The sequence below is a fragment of the Lytechinus variegatus genome, chromosome 3 (genome assembly GCF_018143015.1).
Source record: "Lytechinus variegatus isolate NC3 chromosome 3, Lvar_3.0, whole genome shotgun sequence".
Taxonomy (NCBI): Eukaryota; Metazoa; Echinodermata; class Echinoidea; order Temnopleuroida; family Toxopneustidae; genus Lytechinus; species Lytechinus variegatus.
In genome coordinates this window covers 29472486-29500378 of record NC_054742.1, presented here as the reverse complement: position 1 = coordinate 29500378, position 27893 = coordinate 29472486, and the positions used below count along the sequence as shown (strand labels likewise).

At 34.7% G+C, this 27893-nt stretch overlaps 2 protein-coding genes across 2 annotated transcripts in view; one reads left to right on the top strand and one right to left on the bottom strand.

Annotated features, from left to right (window-relative positions):
* Positions 1-5341, top strand: part of LOC121410715 (calcium-binding protein P-like) — a 32567-nt gene extending 27226 nt beyond the window's left edge. The window contains exon 4 of the mRNA XM_041602970.1: positions 67-5341. Coding sequence (XP_041458904.1) covers positions 67-87 — 21 coding nt within the window. The 3' untranslated portion in view covers positions 88-5341. The remainder of the gene's footprint in view (positions 1-66) is intronic.
* A 3294-nt stretch (positions 5342-8635) lies between these two features.
* Positions 8636-20689, bottom strand: LOC121410714 (ankyrin repeat domain-containing protein 6-like). The gene is made up of 4 exons (XM_041602969.1): positions 17840-20689; positions 15653-16127; positions 10566-10795; positions 8636-9697 (listed from the first exon to the last, which is right to left on the bottom strand). The coding sequence occupies exons 2-4, from the start codon at positions 15913-15915 to the stop codon at positions 8865-8867; spliced, it is 1326 nt and encodes a 441-aa protein (XP_041458903.1). The 5' UTR covers positions 15916-16127; positions 17840-20689; the 3' UTR covers positions 8636-8864.
* Between the last annotated feature and the right edge of the window lie 7204 nt (positions 20690-27893).

Genomic DNA, 27893 nt, shown 5'->3' with positions numbered 1-27893 from the left:
GTTCTGAATCAACATGAAAATTATTAATAATTACTTCAAATCATCTCTTTTGTATCATTTTTACAGTGCATCACTGAGGGGGCCTAGAAATCTGATTGGAGCACCTTGGCTAAGACAAAGACAGATCATGTCACCACACAATCTTTCACCTTTTACCTCTTTTTCATTTATGCAGTTAATCTTTTGTCTTTCCAAGACTGGTATGTGCCTTTAGTTGCTCCTGGTATCTTGGAAAGTATGAAGATGAAAAATGATTTCTGTGGTAATTGATTGGTCATTTTATAATTATTTACTGTTAATTTTAAAGTACCATTTTCTGTTATTAGTTCAGGTATGCTTCATGATTTATGTATTACCGACAAAGGAATCATATTTAAGTAGGTCTCGATCCTTTTGTAGCGGCTGCCTGCTGTCAAGGACTGTTCAAAAGTTGATATGCTGAATGATCATATGAGTACTTTCGAAATCATACTTAAATCCAAGTACTTTGTTTAATGGTTTGCTTTCACTTTTATTTTCACTGACTCTGTGCTTGGAGTATGTATTGAGATCAGCAGGTCTAGCAGGAATAACAATGATGATGACAACCACTTTTATAGCACTCATATTTTTTATTACAGTAAACTGAAAGCTACATGTAGCTTAGCTTTTAAAATGTTGTATGTCACATGGAGAATTCTCCATTTACTCTTAAAACAGGTTTTGGTATCAATTTCATTTCCATTCAATATATACAAGTATAATTGTTTAATGATGTCAGTGGGAGATGAATATTTTCTGTACTGGGCTATGTTTCCTCTTTCTCTCTATAGTAATTCATGTTTGTATATAGTTATAACCCAGTGGTTATATACAGTGTATAAATTGGCCACAGCCCCATTGTATTTGTTCAATCATGGTAAGAGAGGCTAAAGAATACATCTGCACATGTAAATACTTGCATACATGGACATCATACAAAAATTCCCTCTATTCTTACCATCTCGTTTTTTTTTGTCTTCTGTGAAAAATTTAACTCTATCATTTTGATTTATGAGCTCTAGATATCTATTTTTTGGGAAGCAGTAAGTAGTAAGTTATACAAATTAAAAAAACACGAAGACTTTATTTACTAGTGAGAAGCTTCTCAGACATAAAGGTTGCAATAATATGGATATAAAGTTAATTGTTGCCAAAATAAAGATAAAAGCTGAGCTCATTATGAAATCTAAAAATTGATAAATGTTTGGCTGAAGTTTTATAAATGTTGTATATTTTGAAACTAGTAACAGGAATCTGCTGCCTTTTTGTTTAACATTCTTATTTTGTTCTTTATGTCAGTACTTATTTTGTAGGCTTTTTCTTTAGTTTTTAGCACACAGTATACCAAGCAAAGGTACATTTACGTTTGTAGCACATTAACATGACCCATCCTGTCCCCCCCTTCCCCATGACTAGTAGATACAACTATTATCAAGAAAAATTATGAAAAAAGAGGTTGAGAAATTACTGCGGTTTAAAGAAAATATATATCTGCAATAAAGACACCTCAAAGAGATCCTTATTGAGATCATAAAATGTGCCATGTTTCACAACATGTATTTTTATCAATACGTATATGCTTTTCTTAATCATGTCTTCTTGGATGGTGAAATTTAATTTTTAAATTTTCAGTTAAAATTGCCGGTACCCTCCACTGTGATCACCTTCTGAAGTTAAAAGAAATGTTTTTGATATTGAAATTCAACTGCCATGTAATATTGAACTTTATGAATAGCCTTTGTTAGATCTTAAGGTGAATAACATAGATTGAAACAAAAAGCCAAGATATGATAATATTGAACTTTATTGCAGTTCATTTATTGTCAATTCCCCCCACCTTACATTAATTCAGCATTACACATATGAGGAAATGATGATTTGATCAGCATGATAGCATTATACATGTACATGTGTCCAAAGAAACAACCAGTAAATTTATTAGTTTTGATATCGCATGATATTGACACCAAATTATACAATTATTGTATTCATAGTGTGAAGTAGTAAAATTGTTTGATTATGATACCACAGAATAGGTTTCTGGCCTTTTAGTACAAATACACTACACTAGTTCAGGAAGATACAGTGGTTTTGGTTCCAAAGTCTAACTCTTCATAAGTGGCCAAAATGTACATTTCCATGTTTTCCTGCATGAAGACTATATGTAAAGATTTTAAAAGAGCAAGCTTGTAGTCACACTGTCTTACTCAAATTCACTTTCTTGCAGTTATTCTTATGAGGTTATAGAAAATTGAATCGTTTATTGTTACTTTTCATTTACCTTTTTGTTTGGGGGCAATATTTTTGAAGGATGTAAAATAATTGTCTGTTGTTTAGTATTGTCACAAGTAGTAATGAGGTTCCTTTCAGACTTAAAACTTCAAATTCTTTTTTTTTAGCACCATGGAGGCTGGATCACCCCCTCTCCCAACCCATGTAGATTAGAATGATGATCAAATAAAAGCAAAGATACAGTCTGGCCTCCAATTCATCAGTAGTCATAAGTGAGACAGTACTATGATAATGTTAATGAATCATGAAGCATCTAATCAGTTTTTTTTTACAAATCATGGATGATGCAAAATTTTAAACGAAATGACTTCTAATAGCAGGTGCATCGTTTGCTTTAAAGGAGGTTGTTGACTATTAAAAGATGGTTGTTATGGTGTATGCATGCATAGGTAATTTCACTGTACTTGAAAAAGAAAGTAGATTATTATTAGATTTTATTGGTCACACAAAATATGAACAATGGAACTATATACACACGGTTGATTGTACATTAAGGAAAAAACATTGTAGACTTGCCTTCTTTAATCTTGCTTTGGTTTTATTAGTACAGTAGAGTGTATGTATAAAGTAGCCGATGTTATAAAGTCAAACTTTACTTGTATGAAATATGAATAGTAATATTTGTGATATACTATTTGTGATGTAAGAGAGCTTAAAGTCAAACATATATAGTATTATGCAATGATATATGTGAAGAGAGCACAATTACTCTGTCCATTGAGAGCTTTAATATTGAAAGAGATCTGATACCCAGTTTCTATGTGTCACTTTATGTTTTTAGTTAGGTTGTATGGATAAGTAATTATAACATAGCTGAAACCGTTTTCTAATTCTGTCCTTTGCTTGTATGTGATAGTGCATATACTACTATATTTTATATATATTTTCACATGTGATAAACCTCCTTAAAAATTAATGAAAATTTGATTGAGAACAGTTTGTGTCATTAAGATTCATTCTAGATGAAAAATAAATGAAAATCATTATGCTGATTAAACTGAAACGTTTGGAAATGAGAGAACTTTTGTATTTCAGATGATTATGCATTTTATATACTGTATTTTTGAAAAATGTTTTCAATACTAAATATTATCCAATGGTGACATGGTAATTAGTTATCAAACCTCAGGATATTGAAATTTCAATGACTTGACATATTTTGCAAAGTGTGTAGATTACTTCAAACATGATAAACACATTGGTGAGTATTTCTTAAGTTAACTTACACCACACTTTTATGGAGTGCCAACTGTTAACTCATCGAAATAACTCAAAATAATTTTGTAATTAAATTAGTTAATATTATGAAATTTCCACCCAAGTATCTGTATGTTATGAATAAGAAATATATACCAAAGTGTTCTGGAACAAAAACTGAGAAATAAGTTAAATAATCATGACATTTCACCAGACTGTCATGTATTTTTCAAGCAATAATGCAATGTCCCACATGTGCTTTCCTGCGTAAGAAATCTTCAGTGTAAGTGGTTTTTTATATTTCATGGCTTTATTAAGTTCATTTTATGTAACTGTACCAGATCTAGGTCTAGGATGAGATGGTGCACGCAATTAACATTAGCTTAGAGACTTTCATGAAATCATTGTTTACTACAATTCCTTTCATTTATCTTTGTAGTAAACATGAAATGAATAACAGCATTGGACTATAATTGAATTGATTAAATTCTTTGGTACTTTGCTTGTCATGAATGTTAATGAATATATGTATAAAACACTACATTTCATGGAAGTGTGGACTTAAATTGTTTGGTCTGGAGTTAAGCCTAGGTTTGATTGTGAGAAATGTATTCAGCTGTCTTTCATCTTTGCAAAATATTTCAATTCTAGTAAAATTCTTGCAAATTGTATGATTGTATGTGAGGTTCCTGAATGAAATGGAGGTAGTATACAATGTATGTTTGCTGAGGAGGTCCAATGTAAATCATAAATGTATGGTTCATCTTGTAGTGTCACGTAGTGCTTGATGTGTTTATACCCAAGGTATTTTGCTGTACTCAATGTTGAATATTTACTCATGAGCCTTCTATATCAATTAAAGGCTATAAAACCTACACAACTATATTTAAGTGAAACTTGAAAAATAGTACAAGAAAAATACAAAACTATGAGGGGTTTTTTAAAATAATAATACCCAGTAATTTTTTTTGCTCCTTTATTCAGTTATTTACGGTAGGTTCTAATATAGCTCATAATAACTGGAGAACATAGAATTTTAACAAAATAAGAGCTTCAAAATCTTTTACTACACAACTTTTGTTTTTATTTTGAAATTAGTGAAAATGATAAGGGTGGGTTGAGAGAAAAATATTTTATATTTTATGACATCACTCACTATTTCTTTTGTATTTTATTATATGAAATATGAAATATTCTAATTTTCTCCTCATTGTCCTGTGAAACAAAGTTTTATTTTGCCCTGAACAGGTGGAATTCCATTAGTTTAACATGTTGTGCTTCAGGCAAGGAGGTCCTAATCGTCAAATTCGTAAAAATTGAAATATTGTATAATTCAAACAATAAAAAACAAAAGAAATAGTGAGTGACATCATCGACTCTCTCATTTGGATGTAACTGGCTCGTTCATATAACTATTTTGTTGAAAATAAGCGAAACTTTGAAATGTCATAACTTTCTTATTTTACATCCGATTTTGATGAAATTTTCAGCATTGTGCTTGTCTGATTTTTCTCTATTGATTCAAATCAACATTTTTCTGAGGTGGACTTGACCTTTAATTTCTGCAGTTTTGCATTCCATTAATATTCTTGATAATGCCTTGTAAATGTGTAGTGAAAACTAGCAACCTCAGTTGTCTGCACATTTTTAAAGAAAATACTGATTTGATTCTTTTATTTGGAATTATATTATGAGCATTCCTAAATAGAAATATCTGAATTGATTTCTTTGTACTATTTTGATCATGTATTATTCAAGAAAGGAGGATATTCTGTTATAATGCAGAATCATAATCTATTTGTGAAATAAATGTATTTTCACTAGCATCTAACTATTAATGTGTCGAATTGTCTTTTTTTATAGTTCTATTCATTCGTATTCGTGTTATCAATTGAAAGGGGTTTTGAACACCATCTGTATTGGAGGATTGAAGTCGGGGAAAAGAATGGAAATTTGGAATAGATTTTGGTCATCAACTTGAACAAAGTTAATATCGCAATGTCGCCCTCTTCTGATGATGTATTTAATTAGCATGAAAGCGATCAAGGGGTTGGTTCGTATCATGTGGTTGATATGCCCGAGAGCATGGACCTACAGGTCCATGCCGAGGGAGAAAGAGGGGGGGGGGGGGGGTAGACGCGGGGACTCCGGAGATTTTACTTGTTTTGCTAAAAAGTAATAATTACCAAGACAATTACTTAAACTCAGTTTTGCTACTATTATTTTATAACAATAATTAGGAATAGAAAACAAATAATTAGAGCTTTGGTGTTCGTTAAAGGTCAACTCTACCCTATCAAAAAATTGTTGAATTTAAAACATGAAAACAGGTCCAATACTGAGAATTCATCAATATTGGATGTGAAATAAGAAACTTAGGCCTATACGGTTTCTTCTAAATCTTTAATTAATGTCACATTACTGTAATGTATCAAGTGTTTACAAATCAGGGAAACGGCGATGTAACACATGTTTTATTATCTAATCAAACATTTCCATAATTTCTTTTACGATGTAAAACTTACTTTGACTCTTCATTGAACATGCTAGTCATCATTATTTGGTTTATTTTGGTTCTTCGACGACCCTCTTTTCACCAAAGATACAAAATTTAAACATTTTGTATCACTTAATATCAATAAAATACAATAATAGGTGCTCATAATTAGCATACAGTCCAGGATGGGCAAAAGAATAACTGTTCTGTGAAAATTTAGAAATGTCATAACTCTCCAATTTTAATTCAGATTTTGATCAGAAATGTCAGCGATTATGCTTAATTTGGCGATTTCATGCTAGAAAAATCAACAATTTCACATTTGTCATCCTGTTGTCTAAACAAATGAGAAACTTCAATTTGTTATGTGGCAATAATAATAAAGTACTATGGGGTAGTCATGTAAAAATATGACAACAAATATGTCGTCCATGGGTGAATTAGAGATGAAAATGTTGTGTGTCGTACGGGACATTTCTGAGTCCCGTACGATACACAACACCTTCACTTGTAATTTACCCATAACCAAACATTTTTGTTGGTTATCGGTTTTTCACATGACTAACCCCTAAAACTTTATCACTGACAACTGAAAAGGAAAATTTTATCACTCTAGCATTCAGCTAAGAGATTGTTGTCGAAATGTCCCGTATGGAATCGCCCATTTGTGTTTTCTCTCTTTATTGAAGTCAAAAAAATATTGTTGGGATAGATCGACCTTTATTACTTTCTCAGAATACTATCTGAACATATCGTGGACTGAGGGGCATATTATCGACATAAAACCAAGCAAAACTGCTATCGAAGATGTCCCTATTCACAGCAGGCCAAATTAATGGGGGCGAGTTTATCAATAACCACATTATTTGACATTTCTATCTTTTCTCTTTCTTATTGTATATCCTTTGTTCCATTACACTCTCACCCTTCTAATATCAGCCAATCCGTCTTTCTCCATGAGACATCATAATACTGCATCCAACACTCGTTATAATAGTGTTTTAAATGTTCAATTTAATAATCTGTTGCATTATAATTATATTCACACACGCTCATTATGTATATATAAAACAACACTCACACATTTTTTCATATTAATGTAGTATAGACCATAGAAACAATGCAAATAAAAAATATATATCTGAACAAAAATATGCCTATTGGTTGATTAAATCAATGTGTAGAGACTGATTGAGGAGGTTCGATCCAAAATTAATGTGGAAAGAGTCCGGTTCATTGGTGTCCATTGGTTTATGAACCCGGTTTACGAATAGGATGGGATCCCATTTTCGCAAGAACTTTGTCATGTATTTTTGATATCATCCCATGTTTTTACTCAAAGACTGGAAGAGTTATGCCATTCTTTATACGTTCACATCGTGTGTTACCAAATTCATAAGTCCATCTTGAATAATATTTCGGTTGAATAAGTACTCATTATGTATTCACTCTCCTTCGCCGCGATTTTTTTAGAGGCCAACTTTCAGGGAGCGCGGAACGGTTTTGAAATGGGGGGGGGGGGGCTGACCATGAAAAAACATACCGTATTTTTGCAATTTTTACGGTGTTGTACAAGTTTATTGAAAGAAAGTTAAGTTCTACCATCCAGTTTCGCTACCCCCTGACTTTGTCATGAATTCTGAAATACTTATTTCAGAATTCACTTAATATTCCAATTAAAAGAGGTCCCATCGTTCTTCTATATAGGTTTATAATACCCTATGCTATTCCTCTAATTCAAGAATATACATTCTAACTACATGTGTAAACGACTAATAAGAGTTGACCCCCCCCCCCCCATAAAAACCCTCAACAAACGTATATAATAAAAGGCTTATTCAAGACCGTCTTTAAAAACTAAAATTTCATGATCATACAGTTTTACCTAATAATATAACTAGCATATTAATAACCTCACTTATTTTTATCCAATTACATGTATTGCATTTTTCATACCATTTCCATGGTTCTGCTCAGTTTATTCCATCACCATTCAGCATGCTCAGTATTAAAAAACAACCCCCGAAAATTAGTAGACTTTATTCAATATTAGAAAATAAAAAGATTATTTGCTTGAAAAAAAAACCCTGCATAGATAATAACATATCATACAGGGACATGAATGATTCTGCCGTACGTTCAAAAGCTATATGGCAAATAGCCCAAATGAAATGTTTCGATTATCACCAACAAAAGATAGAAGTATTCGAAGCGATATTTAACAAAACTAGGGTCCTCTGAAGTTCCATAATAATTATGTGGTTACCATAATGTGTTGTTTTTATGTAATTTTCCAATGTGTTAGTGAAGGCTTCACTCTTAAAATTGTTGGGCAACATACAGCATGTACAGTCCGCACAACAATAATGGTTAAAACTTTATCAAATTCTTGGTAATTTTAAATCAATAATGTGTGCTTTGGGTGAAAAACTACACAGTATTGGTAAATAAAGAGGCTTTAATAAGAGGAAATCATAATATGTAAACAAATTTTCGGCATTACTCCTATGTATTAAGATCGCATGCTCGATCTTTAATGAAAATCATAAGTCAGGATCGAGGGTATTTGAATTCCAGTTCATCGTGATTTAGCCGTGAACCAGAATAGCCTGCATGGTGGTTAAGTCGCTGCCCGGAAAGCAGTAGATGGCAGGTTCGAATCCAACTGGTTCCAATTTTTCTGACTTATGATTTTCATTAAAGATCGAGCATGTGATCTTAATTAGGAGTTTTTTTTACAAATTACACCATGTACACAGTATTGATTGAAAACAACCCAGAGTTGGATAAATTTTATTTTTAACCCAATTGTTTTGTGGAAAGTATGTTGCCCAATTAAGAGTGTTTAATTGGGATCTTATTCAGACATGCACTCGGCATCACTTTGAGAAACTTCTTTGCTTTGGTCTATTTGAAATGGATTCGAATGCCTTCTTGACGAAAATGGATCAATAACGTCACTAGGCAGAGGGCTTATGACAAATCGTTGACCTATCCTTGATGCTTCTAAGGCTGCAGCGCGATCGCTGATTACCGCTCCAGCACCACCCCGTGCCCAGCATAGCCTCATCATGTCTTGGATGTCAATGATGTCGGCTTTGGCGCGCTCCATCTCATCACGTGTCGTTCTGAGCTCGTCCTGGAGCTCCTCCACGGCGCGTTCTAGACTGTTGACGCGTCGACATCGTGCATGCGGTCTTGTCGTGACATCGTCAATATCTGGTAGCAGCATTTCACGAGGAATCTTTGTCTCCATACAGATTCCTTCACATGAATGGCTCTTTCCGAGGTCTTTTAGCATGGCTGCCTTGCGCCTTGAGAAGTTCATCGGTTTCACCTTGGAACCGGTATTAGATGACGTCACTGGGGTAGGACGAGTGAACACGGTCTCCTCGTCGCAGGGAAACTCAACCTTCGTCTGTAAACCTTGGACGTTTGATGATGTTTTCATTGGTTCAGCCGAAGCGTCTAGAACCCATTTCTTCGTGCGGGCTTGGGTGTCCAGTTGACCAGGATATTTCTCGTCAGGTAACCCGATATCACAAGGAGGGTTACACGGTAAAAATTCGCCAGGAATGTTGTCTACCCACGCCGTCACGTTTGTCTTTTGCGGTGCTGGTTTATTTTTTAGTAGTTCTGTTCTCGAAGATCCAAACGCAGTTGGGTACCTATCTCCCTCCAGATTTTCACCTGAAAAGAAAGGCATTTAAAAAATGCAATCAAGAACGGACCTAGATTGTCAAAATAAGTATTTTCCTTAGTCTCCCGGGGATCGGGAGGGGAAACATATTACTTCCTTCTTTCATATGGAGCCAATAATGCTTGGCGCCGATCCTGTCAAGGGAAATTCCCTAAATATGTGCAGGGTCTATAAAGCAGCTTTACGGGACGCAATCACAATATTTGTTTACGCCCAATCCAAAAATTGAACCTATAAACACGATGTTGTTTGATCACATAGGACAAATGTCAACTGTTTATCTGGATATCCATTTGTTATTGGGTTCAGTAATATTTGTTGTAAAAATAAATTATGTATGTATTTTTTTCAATTATCAGGTAAATCCGATGTATCATTCATGAGGGCGTGGTCGCATGGTAATAAGCATGAAGAAGATGGCTTTCATATAGAGTCGTACCGATATCAGAAATACCAGAAACAGATGAAGACAGGGCAAGTAAAAAAGTAAAGGGTGATATGAATGGGAGTGATTGGGAGAAATAATAACAGACGGGAGATAGAAGGAGAATGATATTCATAGATCTATAGATGTATACCCCCCCAAAAAAAAATACCAACAGACCAACCCTATTTTTTTTCTCCAGTTATGGCAAACAAACATGTGGAAGGAGGGGGTCGGCTGGGGATCGATCATTGGTATACAAAACCCGAAATCATCTTGTTGACTCCTGATGACTAACACCCCCCTCCCCCATCCATGAAGACTGACTTTTTAATGATTTCAGTAGCTTGTAACATACATCAATGATAGAATGAAAATCCATGATAAATGGTTCATTGATACAAGGTGGCTCGTCTCTCTTCTGCTCAACTGACCTGATCGCGAGGGTCTCTCGCATCTCAGCCGCTTTGAGATGATGTGATGACCAGCGAGCTCGGCTTCGTCCACGGCTGTCCTACCCTTTGAATTGGTGATCGTGGTGTCTATTCCCGCAGCGAGGAGGAGTAAGATGACCCTATGATGGCCCCTATAGGCTGCAAGATGGAGGGCAGTGTCTCCATACTGTGTCTGGATGTGGAGGGGTGCTTTCTGCTCAACAAGAAGCCTGTATCAAATGGAGAGAAGTCGGTTACAGGAGCAATCGAAATTCGAGGGGGGGTATTTGATATTAAGACTACACAAAGGGTGAATAATACCCCTTCATTATCAACTTTTGCCATTGTGCCTACATGGATCATAAGTGTTATGACAAAACTACTCGTATCTCCTTTTGATTTATTGCAAAACATATAATATGCATTCTCCCTTTTTTCAAAATATTTTTGTTCAAATTACCTGTCATTGTATAATCACTTCGAGGTGACATACACTCACTTCAAGTCAATAGTATTTAGTTTTTACAAAAATGATCTTGTTCAAACACAGATCAATCCAATTATCCAATATATTTGATTTTGTTCGTTACCAAATCATAAATCCTATCGCTGCCATCATAATAGCGGGGATAAGAAGGATACGTGCCCTTGGTGCCACTTTCAGAAAAAGGGGAATTACTATAAACAGGGGAAACCTAATCTTTCGAACAACCAAATTAAAGTGAAAAATTTTACGATTAATATTTAAATTCAATTCGATTCGCATGTATTTGCCTTATTTTTGACCGCCTAAAGACTCTAAACGTACGCCAATCGCCTGAAACTCCCCAAACCCTTCATAATTCGTTTTTCATGCTCGTCAAGCAATTAAAATCGATGCATTATCCTGTCCTATCAATAGTTTGAATACAAGAATGAATATTATTTATCGTTCGGTTTAACCTTCACTCTAAAACATCTCATACATTGTATTGATGGTAAGCAGACATCTCATCAATCCAATAGATCAAGGGAAAATGCAGAAACAATTATTTATTCTGGCGTACTGGTTGGGGATGGGGCCCAGGGCCCCAATCATGCTAATATTTCGTTTATTTGTATTTGCTAATAAACCGCTGTATCGTATTGAATATCATCACGGCAAACAAATTCTGATCGAATCGAATCTTATGAATACCAAATGAGAGATTTGATTACATTATTTTGATTGTTTGCGCTTTCACTTTGCTTTGCTGATAAATCTTCAAAAATAGCACAAGTTATCAGAAAATCGACAGGCTGCTCCATCATGCAAATACCCATGTACGAGAGGGGCGTGTGAAGGGTTGAAAAGGGGAGAGGAGAGAAAAGAGGGAGGTGTGGAGAAAATAAAATTGGGCATTATGGCAAAATTTCTAAATGCTCTATTGCCATTAAAAATGTGGGTCTTGCCAGTCATTTCCATCCGTGTATCAATTCTTCTTAAAACATTTAATGATTCATCATAAAATTTTTTGAAGTATTTTAAATAAATCTATTTTCAATGTTTATTATCAGTGGCACATCCTGCCCTCAAAGACACATACCATTTTTGCGGAATTTTATTTTTCAATATTCTAATTATTCTGAAACTCGTTTGTCCGACCTCCTCTTTTAATGATAATGGTGTCCTTCCTTTTTTATTCAAGTGCCTTGCTTCAAGGATGTTAATAATGGCACTTTACCAATAACGAACCGAAGGTTAGATAAAGGTATGACAATATATTAGATGATGAAATAAGATGATTCAACTAAAGAGATACCGGGTTACTTTACAGAGCGTAAAGGTACGGGTCATGACAGCTCCACATGATATGCGGAACTAAAACCGGGTATACCTGGAAAAGAGGATATGCCTTTGAATTAATTCTTTTGTATTTTGAAAGTTCTCTAGTTTTCATTATTGTCAAGCAGGTATGTCAATTGTCATGAGCTGATATAAAGAATGGCACTGAAAGATAAACATTACTATCCGGGATTTGTGTAAAATTTTCAGAAAAGACAATTATTGTTTAATATACCAAACAAACTAAATGAATTTGTTTCAATCCAATATAAGCAGGTGAAAGATCAAGGCGTGGGAAAAGATAGCGATATTGTGTTCATATCTGTATAAAAAAATCCCAAGGCACTTTATGCTTATCGAAATAAACGCGCAATTCTCTTTTAAAAAAAGTTGAGTGAAAACTGATCTATAATATAGAGAGGACATCGGTTTGTCGTGTACAATTTCGTGTTTTACGAGTTTGCGTAATTATGATGCTCACACCATTTTACCCAACTATCATGTTTCCTGTGCTTTTTTGTCATCAAACACTATTAAAATCCCTTTTTTAGTGTAATATTTCATTGTCTTATCTATTGAGTTTAATTCATTACGGTGGGAAAGGTGGTGGTAATTCGCCTGTTTACCGAACTCATTTTAATGGACGTTGGCAATCACGCGTAATGTAGTCAGTAGAAGCAGCTCGTGATGGGAGTGGGGTTCCACGACCGAGTGAAGAAAAGGAAAGAGAAACGAAATTAAAGGGAAAGTGTAAGGTGTGAAATTATTTTCTGGATATTATTTTAAACCTGACACAAAATCTGGCTCGCTCGCGACTTTTTAGCCCCCCCCCCCAGTTTACGATGCATCCCCTAAAAATGTTTGAGTTATATACGCCACTGGTGGTATATAGGGCAGGATTCCTTCTCAAGTTTCGGTATATAGAGATTATCATTTCCATGTCTTATTATTTTCTTTTTAATTTTCGGGGTTTTTGTTTGCTGTTTTTATTTTTACTCAGTTATACGATGAAACTTGCCCTTCGATTTTCGAAAAATCCTGGATCCCTTACTATATAATAGTGACATGTCAAAATGGTATATTTATGATGAATGAGTGCTCCTTTCGTAGGAAAAGGGAACATCCGTAAAACTGGATACTTCGGGAAATACATACACTTCCAATATGCCATACCAAGTCCACTTCAACATTGCATAATAGTATTAGAACTGATATAGTGATTAGAAACCATATTTTTGCAATTTCCATATTTTATTTGAAATAAATGTACATGAAATTATTTCTTTTATAAATATCAGAAATTGTAAATCATATAAATCGATTACAATAAACTACAATTGTACTGATTTTTGCGCCCCCTCTTTAAAGTATAAAGAGGGAAAATAAGAATGAGAAAAGTGAAAAAGTGTATAAGAAAAAGAAGAAAATAGGGTATAGAATGTGTCTACTTTCTTTTCGCCGCACACTTCGCACAAGAAAGATCTTTTTCAGAGAACATTCAACAATGTTGCAGCTTTCTGAAGGCCATGATTTATACTAATGACTATAGAAGTAGGAGGGGCAGTCGCCTTTTCTACATTTTGGGGAAAAGAACTTAATTTATATAAAATTCATAGCAATCTCCGGCGTTGGATGGGGAAAGAAGGCAGCCCCCCAAAAAAAAAAATAATAATAATAATAAAAATAATGACAATAATAATAATCATGATGGTAAAACAATCTAAAGTAATAATAAGAATAATAAATGACTAAAATCTAAATAGTGCAAGCTTACGCGTTATGGGCTAAAGTTTATCAAAATTAAAAACTGGGCACAATTTAATTGCTTCGTCTCATTGCTTTATAGTTTCTTTGAACTGTATTACACATCTCTGACCACCTTGACATAATATTATGTGACGCCAAAAATTAGTGACATGAGCCCCCTTTCAATACGAAAATGAGTCCTTTGTGTTTTGCCCCCCCCCCCCTCGTCCAGAAATCAATGCAGCTGCTGCTCGACCTAATCTTGATCAATGAATCCAACGATTATCTCTAATATCATTCATAGATAAAATCATTATTTTGTAAAGGAATTTCGGCTTACAAAATTAAATGTACAATATTTCAGTTGGTATTCACTCCGAGTTTCATGACATAACCTCTTGGTCATTCGACTATTTTGAAATGAAAACTTATATGACAATAGGTTATTTATATAATAGACTATAAGTCTGTCTCTACACGAATGACATCAGTCTCATTATGAGTGGAGAGATATAATTATAGACACTGTGTTAATTGGTTAAATTAATCAACTCATTGTCTCTAATCCCGGTTCTCGTTTCCAGTTGATCAGTGACACATTATGTGTCATTGTAAGAATAAATTATACTGGTCTTCTATGCAGTAGGACTATATGTTATACCACTGCTATGATAGATTGATGAGACTGTAAAGGGTTTGCCCAACCGCACACATAAAACACCCAAGAATCATTGATTGAAAAGTATAAACGTTGATAGGAGCAGAGGAGGAAATATGAAAAAAATAAAGCTTCAAGTGACTGATAATTTTTCTTAACAGAAAGCCATAAACGAGACACCATTTTCCCTTTTTAAATATCAAAGCTTTCGCGCTTCGCCACCCCTGCATCCCATCCCATAAAATTCCTGTAAAGCGAGTGCATATAGTGAACCATGATAAAAGGAGTCTAATTAAAGGATTTTGTCATTAATTTGTTTCTATTACTTATATTGGTATTTTGTCATTATTTACAAATCTATTTTTGGCTACATTCTAAAAAAAAAAAGGTTACCCAATATTATCAAGAAAACATGCTCCCTTTCTACCCAATATTAGGTAAATTTTTACTCAGTGTTTTTAGGGTGTAGATTAATATGTATATAATCTATTACTGTAAAGAAAGTGATTGACTGGTTGTTTGATCGTACAATGTATAAATATCATTGTTGTATAGCATTCTCCAATTCATTATCAATGCATTCTCCACAGATTTAGCTTTAATTCTGCATTTCTATTATTTTCTTTCAATAACAAAAAAATCACAAGATTGACAAAGATTTTACAAAAGCCAGTTTATTGACAATTTACCTAGCTCCACCTAGAGTTCAACAGATTAATGTGTGTATTTAAAATTGATTGAACATCTATTTATATATTATGATAATGAAACTTAGGAATACTTAAAATATATTTTTTACGCACATAGCACCTTTTTTAATGTTTATAGTACCCGTTTTACAACAGTATTATGACAATAAAAGTCAAATATCATTCTTACTTGACAATTGAATCGTGACCCCTTTCGGCTGCAGCATGAAGGGCAGTCGCACCCCAGCTTGTTGTTACATCGACCCGAGCCCCTCTGTTGAGCAGCCAATGTACCACGCCGGTGTAGCCCCGTACGCTGGCGACGAAAATTGGTGTTTCATGGTTCTGCGGTGCTTGGTAGTTGACAAGTTTACGACAAATAGGAGAGAATGTCAAGAGACGCTGGATTTCGCTGACATCGTTGGCCTTCACGGCAAGCAGAAGAGAATTCATTGTCCCAGTCGAAATGCAGATGTGATCTGATGTTTAGGAGCCCCAGTTTGTACGTCGAAATTATCGTCTTGCGAGAGCTCATTGACTGACTTGCTGACTCGATCCCTCGCGGACTACAACTCGAATGTCGTCTGCTTTTTTTCTAGTCACGTGATCCACAAACTCCCACGCATTCGTCTTATCTTAATTATCAAACGATGACAATCATGAACCTGTGTGTACAGAGATTTCAATAATTAGAGTAATCATCAATACCCTTCCCCATAAAAAAGGCAATAATCATCACTTTGCACGTATCTCAAACGAGTGAAAAGTTCGAGCGAGGTATCCATCTTGTTGAGGCTACCACAAGTTACATCAATGTGACTACCACAACATAAATACTAATAACAGTCCTATATAATCATACGAAAACCATTTAGGCCTATTGGTGGTTTAACGTATATTTTTTGGGCGTTGTGGCGTGCGCCTGTAATCCAAGCTATGTGGGGAAGTTACAAATTTATTGATGCAGAGGTTCGAGCCCTGCATGGTCACATCTTTCGGATGGTGACGTTACAAGGTCGGTCCCAGACGTAAATAATCATATCTGATTGATACACGTCTGACAACACTAAAACACACACACACACATATATTTACCCCCATTATAATATATTTGATTTGTCATCGGTCACCGATTTTTAGAACAGTACTAGTATGGTGACACGACGTGTGAGTGGGTGGTTCTTTGTTGTTGTTTATACATGTAACAGACCTGAGAAGACATTATACTTGTGATAAGGTCATTGAAATTAGATCATCGGATGTTTCAAACAAAATGTAATGAAAAAAATAAAGCCTATTATATAAGTTCCGCTTTTCATTGAATCATGAAATGGACTGTATGCATGTTAGTCATAACTCGTAGTACGTGGTATATAGAAATAACTATTACAAAATGCGTGTTATGAAGAAAAGTGAAAGAAGTATACTTTGAACAATAATTGATTGGTCATGTTTGTGCAAGGGATTCTGTGGCCGGTCATGGTTAGACTTGTAATATAGAATAATTGCATGTCGAGTTAGGCAATTTGGTCCATTGATATTCAATCTTTGCTACGTATGGTGAGAATTTACAGACTTTATTTGGCTCAATTTCTGCTTCTTATTCAATAATTTGATTGAAGGATTAGAATCATAGGACCAGTTCATATTAATAGTGTCAAATATGAATGATTAAAATTATAAATCAGTACAGTTCCCGTGGGCGTAAATCTCATGCAGGGGGACAATATCTGTTTTCTGTTTGTGGTAACTCCCGTAGGAACTCGGCAGGACAGCATTTTTTTGCTGGTAAACGCCAAGCTGGTATATAACCAATTACCTTGGAAACATTTTACGTCTAGGTTAATCAGTCATAGTGGCTGACGTAATAGACGACAGATATCACTCTTGGGCCTTTTTATCAAAGTGGAGATAATGGCAGAGTTGGGATTCGAACTCACAACCTTGCGATTATGAGTCCAATACTCTAACCACTGGACCACACGACCAGTGTGATCGAATGTCCCCCCTACTATTTTTGGTCTTTTATGATGGAGAAAATTCATCATCCACAATCAAAATAATACATGTATTTTGGACTAAAATGACCTTACATTTTGGGTGAAAACCTTTCAAATTTTCCAGCCCCTGGTCCCCTACAGTACCTTCAAGTTGGGTCAGATTTCGGCCCATGAAAGTTCAAAAAACGGAGAAATCATACAGTGGACCACGATTATGGGATTGAAACATTTTCTGACCAGCAATGCAAGTCTAGTATTTATCGTTCCTTCACACCTACCATGCAAGACCTATTACATAAGGCATATCATCAAACTGTATGTTGTGAAAGCGTGTGGGGGCTAAAATTACGCTTTATAAAAATATGACAGACACTCACCAATAGGCCTACTTGTCACCGAAGGAAGTACTTTGGACAATTAAGCACTGCATCAAACAATTCCACCTCTTGTCATGCATCGCAGGAAAAAAAATCACAGGGAGAAACACACATTAATCTTATCGAACAATTCAAAATACAGAAATGGCAGGTTGACGGGATTGCCCTGCCGATTTTAAACGAGTTTTGTCTTGTCTTCCGTTTGTCAACGAAAGTCCGGATTATTTCACACGGTCCACTGGTCCTTCGAAGTATGGTCAGAAAAAGATGATTCTGAAATCAGATGTTGAAGCCGTATACATTGCAACTTCAGAATTGAAAAGGCAGACAATCTCCCGACCTCATTCTATTCTCCTTTGTCTGGTTTTAGAACATTACCCCATAATGAACATTTACATGTCATCGGTTCGTTAATGATAAAACAATAACCAGAACCAGAACGGTTGTTATCGAAATGTTGCAACTCATACCCAAACTCATAATAAGGAGACAAAATACGATTTTTGAAATCCGGTATATACGACTGATACAGAGGCGGACAAGTGCTGACTTTGCCAAGTAAATGAATATTTACAAACATCCTTGTGATTTATACGGGTTTATTGTTGGTTTGATCATGTGACCTTTAACTGGAAAAGGTCTATAGATCCTAGATATGAACTGCCCGCAATGGGTCACATCAGGCATTTTTTCCGCGATGAAGCTGATTACAAGGTATTTTCCCCTATTTTCCCGTCTACCACTCATGACTTGCGACCGGGTTTGTCCATAGTCAGCTGAGTATCACACACAAGGGTCATATCCTCGTTGCATGTTGTTTAGTAAGTATACGATTAAATTTAAAGGTGGGACTGTAATGTGGGAAATTGTAAAATATTTAGAAATATCATTTAATTTTGATCACAATGACTAAAATCTCTTACAATTTTTAGTTTCCTTCTTCTGCATTATTTTGATGAAACTTATATGATAATATTTCTCGAAATATTTTAGTACAAATGTTACCATCCAAATACAAAGTGCCTGAAAACATTACTAAAAGGAATAGGTTTTGAAATGTATTTACAGATAGCATCCATGATATTATTTCTAATTCTGCTTTAATCGCACACTGTATGTCTTAAAGTGTATGCAACATGCTACTGAAGGCCTATCACTAAAATATGAAATCGTTTTGAGTTACATGAGCTTGAATTTAAAATTATGTATACTTGAAGCTAACGGGGAGACGAAAAAAATGTTTTATTGTCTTTCATAATTCAGTGCCAATGTTTCCGACATGTCTACATTGAACTGATTCTGCTGGATATATAATTCACTAACACAGATTGAAAATAATGCAGGGAAAAGGTTGGGGAAAATTCTTTGAAGACCGCTTTCTCTTTTCCAATTTACAATTTGACAGCCTTGCAAAAGAGTGAAGTGATATTTTAATTGCTACCTGATTGCACAGACACGTCCGCAATGACCATAACTGACTTTCGTTTCCCCTGAAACATCCCTTTGCGTGTGACGCTTAGAAGAATGAGTGGGGGGAATTCCCGTCTTTTATAATGACGTCATCCTCTAATATGGGGGAAATCCGAGCGAGGCGCACGCGCAACAATCAGTTTATTGCATAGAGTTATATAAACTCTATGGTTTATTGTGCCTGTAGAAATTACTCTGGTGGGGGGGGGGGGCTCTAAACAAATTCCAGGGACTTGGCAAACGGGATGTGAATGAAAGATGATATATAAAAGTTATAATTCATTTTTTTCTGCCTTTCTGTATTATCTTTGTGTGCAGAAATTCGTCGCAACTCTTTGTGGTCTGAGGCTGATTTATGGAAGAGGGAAGGGGGTGGATTCACTTTCTAAAATCGCATTGTTTTGGAACATAATTTTCCAAGATTTTTTCATTGTTTACAGGAATGGTTGTGACTTTTAATTGAAATAAAAAGTTTCATGAATTGCAATAAAAACGGCATGTAAATTACTAGTAATAGGGCATGACATCGGCCTGAATTAAAATAGAAAGAAAAATATTGACAATTCCATCAGAGTCAGATAGTTGGGACTATCTTGCTATGTGTTAGTTTATGATTTCACCTCACCTTACCACTTCATAATTTGACATTTGATCCATGGAAATCAAATTTATTTTCCAAAAATACTTAAAAATGAAACTATGTGCTATATCTTTATAAAAATGACTTTATTAATCTAAGATGATAGCACTTTCACATTAAAAGCAGTGGATAAGGGAAAGAGGTGAATTATAAAAACTAATTTCAATTTCGTCCCAAAGTACTTTTTTTCTTTAAAGTTTATTCCTTATACAGGGAAGTCCGTACCGTATTCAAATGATAGAAACGTAAGGATTGGTGAGAATCCATGAAAAAATAACAGAACTGTGTAGTTTTTTTTCAACTCAAATTAGTTGTATAATGCGGGGACATGAGGAGACTGTCCCATGTGAATTTCCACATTGATCAAAGAAGAATAAAAAGGAGAAAATGAGAGAAAGCAGGAATAAAATTAATATTAAGAAAGAAAAGGCAGAATCACAACATGTCATTATCCAACCGCCAGTTCCCTTTATTTTCTGATATTTTTTCGCTTTCGAAATTCCCTATCGCCGCTCCATAATTTGAAAGTGCTTTTGTTGATATCACTGTACTTATATGGACACTACAATGGGAAGAAAATGTGAAAAGACAACGTGCTATTTTCAAAACATGTTATTCTTTTCAGAATGCATTAAGCGTATGCATGTTTCTCAAAATAATAAGGATAACAATAACAATAATAATAAAAGCCGGTGCACTGTAATAGCAGGTATTCCATATAGGGCAGAGTGCACACACATTTTTAATGTGAAGCAACGAATGTAGTTATTGGTTACAACCTTCTTTGCATCTTGAATGACTTTCATCCAATACATAGTCTGATAGTAACAAAATACAAAATGTTCAATAGTGGTTAGTAAATCCTGGAGCAAACAAGATAACTTCTGTCAATACATAGCATGCAACCTTGCCAGGGGGTGTGAGGGGGAATTCCCGGTAATACTAGGATGATAAGCATGACAGTCACTTGAAACTTAGTAGATAATAAGGGGCTGTGATAAGATATTCGTATGGTAAATATAAATTAAAATTCAGATGGCGCTGCATGCATAACTGTATTTGATATAATGTTCTATTATCATTCCCTGGTGATTCAACATCAGATGAATTCATAAACTACCATGTTTTTTATGTTTATAGGAAAATAACATCTTGTTCTGTTTGGGAAGGGGAAAGAGTACTATGTCTTAAGTTGGCCCACATTATCTTCATTTCCACTACAGTAGTCATAGATCTACGTTCGCGAACAAACAAGGAGTTTTTCAAAGCAATATTATAATCGGTGTTCATATGCATGTATTCCATTAATAATTGTTTTTAATTATCTTTCATAAACCTGTATTTTGTATATTGTGAATCAGTTTTGAGTACCGAATAAAAATACTTTTAGTGATATAGTTTTTAATTGGAACTGAATGAATGGAGTTGTAAATTAAATGATTCATTACAGAATGCCATTGAGCTGCATGTACTAAAATGTAATTTCATGAAACCGGAAATGGTAAAAAAAAATGGGAAAAGGTATTACGGTGTTGCCTGTACAGTGATTGTGTGTGGAGAAAGTCGTTGGCCGGGGGCTTATGGATCTAAATAAGGTGTTGGGGTGTACGGAACAATACCTTGAAGAACCAGTGAGAAGTTGATGTGAAATGAGGGGCTTGAGAAATAAATGGCTCGAGTCTGTCTGCAAATGGGGGTGCTTTGCAACTGAAATTTAACCTGAAATAAGGCCTATGTGTGACTTCGAGGACTGGAACCTGAAATGAGGGGCTTAAAGGGATGGTCCGGGCTTAAAATATTTAGATATTGACATTGAGTAGAATTCACTAAGCAAAATGCCAAAAATTTCATCAAAATCAGATAACAAAATTGATGATAAAGTTATTGAAGTTTAGCAATTTTTGTGAAAACAGTCGTCATGAATACTCATAGGTGGTCTGATGATATAACATCTCCACTTAACTTTCCGTTTTCTTATTTTGTTACATAAAATCATATTTTTTCATTATTTCATATATCTGTATTACTTGTGTGAATAATATGTCTCCCTTATAATGAAATAAGTTATAGCAATAAATATCTAATACACTAAACCAGTCGTCAATCCAATTTTCTAGTTCGCGGAGGAAAAAATTTGAATAAACCTAATTTCATATAATAAAATACAAAAGAACAAGTAGGGATGTGACATCATCAGCCCAGCTAATGAATATTCATGACGACTGTTTTCACAAAATATTGCTAAACTTTAAAATTCAATAACGTTGTTATTTGTTATCCAAATTTGATGACATTTTCTGCATTTTGTTCAGCGAATTCTACTCAATATCTAAATACTTTCAGCCCGGACAATGGAGGAGAACGATTTCTTCAATAAAACTCGATATGTTGAGAATGATATCCTGCTGACAAGGCGTGAAAAGGGTGTTGGCTGCACATACCCGAAATCCCATTATAGTCGTGAGTATATATAACACAAGATATGAAGTGAACAAATAAGGAGGGACATTACTATAACATAATGACTTTTACAAGTGAATATTTGTCATAACATCACGAATGAAAGGAGACAAAATAATTGTTGTCCATTGTGTCGGTTTATTCAGCAAATACGGATGTCGCATCCAGCTAGGACGTTTATTTGGTTTATTTTGTAAAATTCAGGATTTCAAACAATTTGGTTAAGCTTACTGCCTTATCGTTTTAACGATAATGTCCTTGTTAAAGGAATGGTCTAGGCTGGAAATATTCATATATCAATAAATAGAGTAAAATTCACAGAGCAAAATGCTGAAAATTTGATCAAAATCTGGTAACAAGTAACAAAGTTATTGAATTTCAAAATTTGCATTATTCCGATGAAACAGTTCTAGGCATATCTTTATGAAAATTCCTTATGTGGACTGATGATGTCATATCATCACTGTTCTTTTGTGCTTTATTATATGAAATTAGGTTTATTCCATTTTTTCTACCAAGAACTAATTTAGTTCTTGGTAGAAAAAAAGGAATTGTCAATCCAATCGTTTTAAAAACGATTGGATTGACAACTGATTAAGTGCATTAGTTATTTGTTGTCACATCTTATTTCATCATAACGGAGACACATGCATCATTTACAAATGTATGAAACAATGAAGCATTTATGATTTCATGTAATAACTCAAGAAAAGGGGAAGTGGGGATGTGACATCATCAGCTCATCTAATGAATATTCATGACGATGTGCTTAAAAATGAAAAAACTTTGTTATTTGTTATCCGATTTCGAAAAAAGTTCAGCATTTTGCACTGTGAATTTTATTCTACTTATTTAGATATTAATATTTCCAACCCGGACCATCCCTTTAAGTGTTTATTCTCTTCAAACGTTTACTGACAGAGAGCACAGGATCAGTAGGCCTATACAGGCATGCAAGCCAACGAATTAAATATTATTATCTGATCAACAGACAACAGACCAAACAAAGCTTTAACGTTCGTTCCAATGACACGTTAATATAAAGTTCGATTAAGATGCAGAAGTTGTGATGTTCTATAAGCATGATAAGATGTTTAGAATGTAATAAGTTTGCTACACCTCTGAAAAACAGTCTGTAAAGCTTCAGTCTTCTATTTACTGTGTACAGAAAGTCCAAAATACCGATGACATAAAGCTTTCTCACAGTCCGTTTTGCAATTAAGTGAATACGTGCAGGGTTGATCGTTTACGTTATTTCTGCCCCCCCCCCTTAAAAAAACATTGGTAGGAAGAGACAAAAGAAAAGAGAGAGAGAGAGAGAGCGAAGGATAGAGGGGGGTGGGGAGAACGGACAAAAACGGGCAAAATGATTTCAAGTTAAATAGATTTTTATTAATGAATGGTGTGTTTAAGACCAGACATTCCGCTGATATTCCAACTTGTTATTGTTGAGGAACCCGGATCATTCTTTGATTGAGTGAGTGTGATATTAAGAGAGATATAAACATTGATATTATATATTGTTATAGGAGAATCAAACAGGATCTCTTATAAATAAGATAACTCTATCCTTTAATTCAGCAATTATTTCAATAACAGGGACATGTAGGCTAGGGGTGCCTCTACAGAAGGTCGATTACATCAAGTGCTATTTCAATATCATCATATAAATTAAACATTATTGAATATCGTACACTTTGTGTTGCTCTTGCGACGTGCAAATAATAACATGAATAATGGAAGTAGAAAAAAAAGTGGGCTACATTTAAAGCACAAAAAGTGCATACAGGCCAGTTGGATGATTCACACTTTTATCATAATCACTGATGTGGGTTGCTCGCTTTGCTCACTCACTTGCATCTGTGCTACTGCAATGTCGATCATCATTATTCAAATGTTCATTGGTTGTTTCCTTTTGCTGATAAGATAATTTGACAAAATGGTAAGATAATTTGACAAAATGATTATGATGACACAAACGATAACGACGACAATGATGGTAATGAAGCAAAATTTAAGAAAGTATAAAGATAATGATTTAAGAAAAAGGCAAGATATATAGTAATGCTAATACTAATGATGATGATGATGATTTTGATGGTGGTGATGGTGTTGCTGGTGGTATTGGAGGTGGGTTGTGATAAAGGGGATGAAAATGGGAAGGAACAAGAGGAGGGGGAGAATGATGATGGCGATGAGGAGGAGGATTAGGGAAATGGTGATGATGACGATGATGCTGCTGCTGCTGATGATGATGAGGATGATGATGTAGATGATGATGATGAGGGTGAGGATGATGATGGTATATGACGATAATAAATCATCATTTCCACCATTTAATTTATCGTGATGGAAAACAATCATTGTAATACTATGAACGAATGCACTGAACGGTCATTGACCTGGAGGTTAAAGCTCAAAGTGAGGTTCTTTGACTCAAGTATTTCTGGTCACTAACATGGCTAAGAAGGATTTAATCCATAATATCTACCACTTCTTGACAATCTTAAAGCCAATAACATTATCATAAACAACATCGTTGTGGGAAACGATCTTAAAGTTTTGATGTTTTCTCAAGAATATGAACATCAGAGGAAGTATCAAGGTGTTTCCATGCATTGTTGAATTCAACGATACCACATCCTCTTTGGCAAGTCCTGCGGCACTCTTTCCCGCCAATTCGAGCCCGGTAGTTCATTTTATTTTTGATAATTTTGCATTTAATAGAAGCCTTATCAGTGGCAAAGTTCATGCATGTCAAACTGATGGCAGATACGTCTGTGATTTATTACCCCCCCCCCTTAAAGAACCACTCTGATTATAAAAATGTGATGATACATTAAAAATGTAACAACGAGAACATTAGTAGCGAAATCATCAATTTCTGGATTCGAAAGTTGTCGAATATCAGTGGAAATTTATCGGGAAGGTATCTAAGGGTGAAATCGCTTCAGTGGAAACCTTCTGCCTCCTGAACGTTCAAGAACATGACACGATCAAGCAGAGGGGAATTCCCGTTGTCATTTGGAGTTAGTCTCCATAGAAGGATATTTTATTTTATTCAACTATTTCCTAATTGTTTTAACCACTTCCTAGTGCGGTTAGAGTATAAGTATTTGCCTTGAACTCTCTGTGGAAGTTTTAAAGAACTTTCATATGGCATATCAATTTCCGACAGTCCTGTAAAACTAAAAGTACAATTACAAGTGTTATTGTTATGATGGTTATCATAGATAAGATTCGATACAATTTATGCCAGGTCATAATCAAAATAAAGCACAGAGAACAGTAGTTCCTTACAAAAAAAATCAGTTTGCCTTTGTATCTTTTAATTCACATACCCATCATTAATTTTGATCACATTCACTACACTTGGAATATACGCACAATTAAAATGAAATTCAGGGGAGGTGATTCACTCATTTCACTGACGATAATATAGGTCTACATATTTTTTAAATGGATTTTAGCTGTTATCAAATCTTGACTGGAATAAAAGGAGAGAAATCAAACAAACAATAGGCTAAAAATTTCATCAGGATCAGATACAAGAGAAGAAAGTTTTTTTTTAATTGCATTTATCTTTCACCAAAATACATAATGTTACACATTTTGATATTGAAAGGAATGAGATAACGATGTTGATGATGTCAATCACATTTTGGGGGGTATTTTATGAATTATAACATATTTGAATTCAGTACTCCTCCGGTAGACTGGCAGTTGTTTTATAGTCTCGCCTGCATAGCAGAGCGTGGCTCTAGGTGCCGCTTTTCTGACGGCGGCGACGGCGACGGCGTCGTCAACATTGAAATCTTAACCAAAGATAAGTTTTTGAAATGTCATCATAACTTAAAAAGTAAGTGGGCCCTGTAGTTCATGAAACTTGGATATAAGGGTAATCAAGTATTATTGAACATCCTGCCTGCAGTTCAGTTCATATGACCAAGGTAAAAGGTCATTTAGGGTCAATGAAATTAACCTTGTTGGGGAATCAATATCGAAATCTTAACCAAGGTTAAGTTTTTGAAATGTTGTTTTAACTTCAAAAGTATATCGACCAAGTTCATAAAACTTGGACATAAGGGTAACGTTGTATTACTACTAAAGATCCTGCCTAAGTTTCAGGTCACATGATTAAGGTCAAAGGTCGCTAAGGATCAACGAACTTTGGCAATTTTGGTGTTATTTGAGGAATTGTCATCATAATTTAAAAGTTTATGGATCTAGTTCATGAAACTTGGACATAAGAGCAACCATGCATGTGCGTGTTTCAGGTCACATGATCAAGGTCAAAGGCCACTTAAGGGTCAATGAACTTTGGCCATGTTGGGGGTATTTGAGGAATTGTCATCATAACTTGTGCGCGTTTCAGGAACATTGCCAATATCAAAGGCCATTTAAAGGTCAATGAACTCTTGGTGGTGTTCTGAGTATGTGCTGAATGGATCTCGCTCATGAAACATCGACATAAGTGTAATCAAGTATGAATGATTGCTTTGCACATGTCTTAGGTCACATGATCTTGGCCAAGGGTCATTTTGGGTCGATTGACATAATATTTTCTTATCATATTATCATGTATATAGTGTTTTCTTCTTTGAATAATTATTCATTAGCTGTTTCAAAGGTAGCACTGCTGCTTTATCAAATTGCGTAATGCAGGCGAGACTGCCAAGGGCGTTCCACTTGTTGAAAAAAAATCACTTGCCAGTCCAACTATATGGATGGTTGGTTGGTGTTTATTGTAACGGCGTTTGCATTCTTTCTAAAATAATATTCACTCCTTTTCTTATTATTTTTATCTCGGTTATTCAGGCCTTTTTTCTTCATTTTTCCTTTTTCATAACAAACAAAAGCAAAAGACGGAATTCAGTAGAAAGAATACAGGTTAAAATACAAATATGGCAAAACCACAGAAAATAAAAAAAACCACAAAATATAAAAAGGAACAGAAGTGTAAGCTACATGCATTATCATACAGCCTATACATCGCCCCCACTTAGCCGCGTATGTAGGGTATACATAATAGCCTACATAAATTATACATTAATACATATTTTGGTCATCTACACACATCTTCATTCTTACGTCGATGTCAGCTTAAATCGAGTAAATTAAAAAAGCCAAAGTAATACAAAGAAAGAAAAACATAGATCAATGCAAATAAAATAAAATAAAATGAAACAAATACCAATTTCAGGTATAAAAAAACTTCTATGTTATGTCTCCTTTTTACTTCCTCCTCTCTCCACTTTTTTTTCGTTCTTCTTAGTATTGTGGGGGTCATTTCTTCTTTCTTTCTCTTCCTTTTTTTCTTTTTTCTCTTTCTTTCTTTCTTATTTCTTTCTTTTTTAATAGAACTTTTTGTTTCTTCCATAATGATCATGTGCCTAATTTTCCCCCCTGCTATATGAAGCTTGGCATGATAGGGTTTTATAAAAAGATATTTTTTAAACTGTGCCTCGAATAGCTGGGTAAATG